Source organism: Rhinoraja longicauda, unplaced genomic scaffold (assembly GCF_053455715.1).
Source record: "Rhinoraja longicauda isolate Sanriku21f unplaced genomic scaffold, sRhiLon1.1 Scf001431, whole genome shotgun sequence".
Taxonomy (NCBI): Eukaryota; Metazoa; Chordata; class Chondrichthyes; order Rajiformes; family Arhynchobatidae; genus Rhinoraja; species Rhinoraja longicauda.
The window spans coordinates 25,001-31,000 of NW_027602646.1; the positions used below are offsets into that span (position 1 = coordinate 25,001).

The 6,000-nt window shown below is 44.7% G+C and overlaps 1 protein-coding gene across 1 annotated transcript in view; it reads right to left on the reverse strand.

Annotated features, from left to right (window-relative positions):
* The window catches only part of LOC144591677 (procollagen galactosyltransferase 1-like), a gene marked incomplete at its 5' end in the record, with an annotated part of 30,215 nt that extends 24,419 nt beyond the window's left edge, over positions 1-5,796 (reverse strand). Inside the window, one exon of the mRNA XM_078395719.1 lies at positions 5,690-5,796. Within this exon, the coding sequence (XP_078251845.1) occupies positions 5,690-5,796 (107 nt within the window). The remainder of the gene's footprint in view (positions 1-5,689) is intronic.
* Positions 5,797-6,000: the final 204 nt, after the last annotated feature.

A 6,000-nucleotide genomic window follows, 5' to 3' on the forward strand; every position in this document is an offset into this window, starting at 1 on the left:
ATGTCGAACGTGATGCCAAGGTAAAGTAACCTCCTCTGCCTGCAAATGATCCATATCTCTTGATTCCCTCTAAAATCATTTGCTTATCTAAAAGCCTCATAAATGCCACTATCATATCTGCCTCCACCAGCACCTCTGACAACATGTTCCTGGAACCCACCACTCTGTATAAAAAAACTTGCCCCACACGCCTCCTTCCCCCTCCCTCTGACCTTAAAGCTACGTCCTTTGATCTTTTCATTTCCACCCTGGGTAAAAGGTTCTGATGTCTATCTAAGCCTCGCATAATTTATGATCTTCTATCAGGTCTCCCCTCAGGTTCTGATGCTCCAGAGAAAATAATCCAAGTTTGTCCAACCTTAGATCCCAAGATCCCTTTGTCGAGGGATCAACGCTACTATTAACCGTGTACTTTCCCTTTAAAATTGGTCTTCAAAATGTAACAACTCACACTTGCCATTTCTCTTCGCGTTTCTGTAACTGACCCATATCCTGTTGCATCCTTTGACAGCCTTCTTCACTGTCTGCAACTCCACCAATTTTTATACCGCCTGCAAACTTACAAACCAACATGCAGAACCAAGTTTTTCCCCGGTACATGTGACAATAATAAGCCTAAACTATCAACATTTCGTACAACAGAGGTCCCATCGCTGATCGCTGAGGAACACCACTGGTCACAGAGCTTCAGTCAGAATAATATCCTTCCAACACTTCCCTTTGCCTTCTATGCTTAAAGGCAGTTCTGAATCCAAAGTCCAAAGTCAATTTGGATCTTCTGGATCAGCCTACCACGGGGGACCTTCTCAAATGCCCTTTGAAAATCCACATGGACTACATCCACCGCTGTACCCTTGTCAACCACCTTTGTCATCTCCTCAAAAAATTCAGTCAAGGTTATAAAGCAAGCCCTGCCACGCTCAAAGTCATGCGGACTGACTCTATGGGCCTATTCTCTTCAGCTGTGAGTAAATCATATCCTGAAGAATCCAGTTCACAGCTTGCCTGTGATTTGAGGTTCACCGACCTATAGTTTCTTGGATTATCCCTATTTCCCTTTTGAAGTGAAGGATCGATTGTGGTTACTCTGTCGTACTTTGGGACCCTGCCTGTGGCCAGACAGGATACAAAGATCTGGGCGGCACGGTAGCGCAGCGGTAGAGTTGCTGCTTTACAGCGAATGCAGCGCCGGAGACTCAGGTTCGATCCTGACTACGGGTGCTGCGCTGTAAGGAGTTTGTACGTTCTCCCCGTGACCTGCGTGGGTTTTCTCCGAGATCTTCGGTTTCCTCCCACACTCCAAAGACGTACAGGTATGTAGGTTAATTGGCTGGGTAAATGTAAAAATTGTCCCTAGTGGGTGTAGGATAGTGTTAATGTGCGGGGATCACTGGGCGGCACAGACTTGGAGGGCCGAAAAGGCCTGTTTCCGGCTGTATATATATGATATGATATGATATCAAGATCTGCAGTCTCCTCTCTTGCCTCCCTCAATAACCTGGAATGGACCCATCAGGCCCTGGGGACTTCAACATATTAATGCTGCTTATTTCTTAGACTATGCAAAGAGCTGTAAACAAAATGTAGACCAGTTATTCATAGATTCACCCCTGCTCTGTACTGTGCCGGCTCCTTTCCAATGGCTTTTTACAGAAAAGCTTCACACATCCCACTGCGTTAGGAATTAATGAGAGACCGCTTACGTTCCTAACCTAAATTAAAATGTGCTTGGGCGTTGGTGTCAGATGAGTACAGCAACTGCTTTGGGTCCAGCTCCCCAACAGTTCTACAACGTCTGTCAACAATCAGTTTCTAAGCTTAGGGGAAAAGAGTGGGCACTTGGCTGGAGTGTGCAGGACACGCACACACTTTGGAGAATGTCCCAGTGGGCACCAAATCTGGGTCGGTGAGAGAGATAAAGGTGTGCAAACTGGGAACTTCATGCAGGAACTCAGTTACTGAGAAGAATCCAACATGTAGCTTGCAAGGGTGAGCTCACATTCCAATCTGCTCTTCATGTTCTGCCAATTTCTTCAACTTCCCAGATATACGAAGCACCAAAACCTGCTCTTTAGTATTAGTGATTTGTTCTTTCATACAGTAGTGGTGCAGCTGGTAGAGCTGCTGTCTCAGAGCATGAAAGACCTGGGTTCCACCCTGACCTTGGCTGCGGTCTGCGTGCAGGTTGCAAGTTCTCCAAGTGATCACATGGGTTTTATCCGGGTCCTTAGGTTTCCTCCCACATCCCAGAGACATGCGGATTGGTGGGTCAATTGGCCTCGAGTGAATCGCCTCGAGTGTTTAAGGAGTGAGTGCGAAAGTGGGAAAACAAGGAACTGGTATGATGATGGCTCGTGTGAACTCAGTGGGCCAATAGGGGCTTTTTCCATGCCGTATCTTTCAATTGATTGAATTGATCAGAGTTAATGTCCATGAAATGGAGAGCAGGAGTCATGCCTGGGAACATTGTTAAATTCAAAAGAGAAGTAGCTTCCATTGAGTGAAGTAGGTGAAGTTGGGGGAGGGGGGGGTGCTAGTTAAAGGCAAGAGGCCAAGAGGCACCAACTCTTCACTGGCTGGTGAAAACCAAAACTCCCTCTTCATAAAGGGCTCCCATGGTATCAGAAGACATCAATAGGAAACCAGCCAGATCCCCCAAGAGCAGAGTGGTTAAAGTGACCACAGGAAAGTAATTAAATTCAGTCTTCATTGATTGATCAAGAAAATTAAATTTGGTCACTCAACACATTCCTTTTCACGTTTCAGTCAGATTAAATTAAAAACAGCATATATGATCTCAAACACAATAAAACAGTCAGTCACACATGACTAGAATTTAAAACAAGAAAATTCTGATCTTGGCTTAATTTTCCTCACTTGGCACCATGGTTAGTTTGCCCAAGGTGCACTTGGTTTCCAAAATTGCTACCATACTTTCTCGACCAGCAACAAACTAATTCAGTATTCCCCCCACAGCAAGCAATCTGGGCTGCGGTCTCGTCCATCATTGCCAAAAAACTATTTTTTCTTTTTTTTCAGGCGCCAGCTCAGGACATAAGTGAATTGAAGAGGGTGGGTGAAATGTTTGTGGTAGAAAGGGGCAGGGCAACAAAGCTAGAGAAACCCATCTGAGGGGTTGTGTTTTTCAACAACTGATGATAATAAGATATTTATCCTCTTCGTTTTCTGTTCTTCTTGCAGAATTTTTGCTTCCAGGCATTCATTCTTTCTGGGAGACAATCAAAACCAATTCCCAGTCTTGCCCAGAACCAGAGCCATGTTTACATTTTCCACAGCACAGAGCCTTCCAAGGGCATCATAACTTATTTTTGAGTTCTTATAATAGGCCCCCAGCTGAGGCTAGTTGGCATAAACCTAAATCCTTGAGGATCTTTTTCATCCCAGTCACTCCTTCGACTCCCTGCTCCTGTCTGGCAGGCAATACAGAAGCTTGAAAGCGCACACCATCAGACTCACAAACAGCTTCCCCACCTCCCCTCCCCCCCCCCCTTTATCAGGCTTCTGAACCGTTCTTCCATGCACTTGGGTACTGTCCGATTCAACTCTACCCCAATGCGGACGTTGGACTTTGCTTATGGAACTGATGGACTACAATGCTGAGAACTGTATTCTGCTCTCTGTAGCTTCCCCTATGCTCTATCTGTTGTACTTGAGTTTGACTTGATTGTATTTATTTATAGTGTAGCTAATCTGTTCGGATAGCATACAAAACAAAGCTTTTCACTGTACCTCAATACAGTGACAATACTAAACCTAATGTCTCCCAGCTTCCCATAAACTAGGGTGTAGTTCCAATCTTCCAGCCTACCTCACTGTGGACATGTTGTCTGGAATTGGGCATTATAATGCAGCAGCAATCTATTCTGCACGCTAGTATTTTTCTCTTTGCTTTACCTGTTGTTCTTGTGTATGGCTTGATTGCATTCATGTAAATCATACTTTTCATGAGTATGAATGCAAACAAAAGTCTCTCATTGTATCTAGATACACATAATTAATAATAAAAAAATACCAATGCCAAATCCAGATCCGATCTTGACTATGTAACTCAATCACAAAGTAGTGGAACATGATATTATATACTGTACCTCATCAGAGTTCTTAGGGAATAAGTGTAGGAAAATAACTGCAGATGCTGGTACAAATCGAAGGTATCACAAAATGCTGGAGTAACTCAGTTTATATATCTATCTATCTATCTATATAATACTAAAACTCTGCGTTCGTATGTATGTGTGTATGTACGGAAGATTCCGAAGTTTAACTTACAAACCCTACTCCTCCAAGACGGTACACCAATTGAAGCTACCTTTTTAAAGCTAGAGAGATATTAAAGTTTAAATTTTCATTTCTAACCCTTTTCTTGAAGGGGCTTCAGCGCGTGATGGCTACATTTGTTTCCAAAAGTTTCCAGAAAAGGATTTAGTTTTCAGCTTGTGACGGCTACATTGTTTCGAAAAGCTTCCAAGAAGTCTTTTTTGTTATTGCAAGTCAAGTCAAGTCAAGTCAAGTCAGTTTTATTTGTATAGCACATTTAAAAACAACCCACGTTGACCAAAGTGCTGCACATCTGATTAGGAAAACAAAACAAAACATCTGATTAGGGAAAAAAAAAAAAAAAGGCTATAGTGGTCACTTGACATACACAGATCAGGAGGACGGGCCCAACGAGAGTAAGAGTGGGGCTGGGGGAGGAGAGAATGGGGGGTGTGGGGACGGCCCAACGGGCCCTCTTTTCTAGTATATATATAAACATGTACTATAGCAGAAACATGCCTTACTTCCTTTATATTTAAAATGCCTTTAGGTGCCTAAAAGTGACCTTGCTGTTGATGTGCCTTGTTATGTTATGTTATTTTATGTTATGTTAAATGTTTTTGTATGTTATTTGAAAAATCAATAAAAATAATATTTTTTTTAAAACTCAGCGGGTCAGGCAGCATCTCAGGAGAGAAGGAATGAGTGACGTTTCGGGTCGAGACTGAAGTCTGAAGAAGGGTCTCGACCCGAAACGTCACCCATTCCTTCTCTCCTGAGATGCTGCCTGACCCACTGAGTTACTCCAGCATTTTGTGATACCTTAGAGAATAAATTTGCGTACGCGTGTTGGTCGTTCAAATACTGGCACGCAGCGAGGGCCCACAACGAGTGACAAGCTGCTTCTGGTACCGATGGCTGGAGGGGGAATGCCACGTAGAGTCCAGCTCCCCTCCCAGTCACAGCAGGAGTTCTCGCACCTCCCAGTGAGAGGAACGTGAGGGCGGTTTGGTCATTAGAGTTGCTGCTTTACAGCGAATGCAGCGCCGGAGACTCAGGTTCGATCCTGACTACGGGTGCTGCACTGTAAGGAGTTTGTACGTTCTCCCCGTGACCTGCGTGGGTTTTCTCCGAGATCTGCGGTTTGCTCCCACACTCCAAAGACGTACAGGTATGTAGGTTAATTGGCTGGGTAAATGTAAAAATTGTCCCTAGTGTGTGTAGGATAGTGTTAATGTACGGGGATCGCTGGGCGGCGCGGACTTGGTGGGCCGAAAAGGCCTGTTTCCGCGCTGTATATATATGATATGATATGATGAAAAGGGCAGTCAGTTTTCTGACTTGCTGCTCCAAGGCCAATTTAAGGTGATCTCCCCTGGGACGGGTACATCTGCAAAGGAAGCTGACTGACCTGCCGTCCACGGCGTCTATGATCTTGCAGGTGATCTCCTGCTCGTACAGGGCCTGCACCATCCTCTCCCGTCTGTCCGGACGCCGCTTGAGGTTTATCAGGTAAACCTGCCACGAGATAAGATGATCACATTGAACATAGAACAGTACAGCATAGGAACAAGTCCCTCGGTCTCTGGCACCGTGAGGCAGTGAGTGGCTCTACCAGCTGCACCACTGTACTGCACAGTTCTGATGAAAGAATATGCTCAGTAGGGTCAGTGTTAGAGTATTGGTGAGAGGTTTCCTCCAGATCTAGTCAATGGCAATACA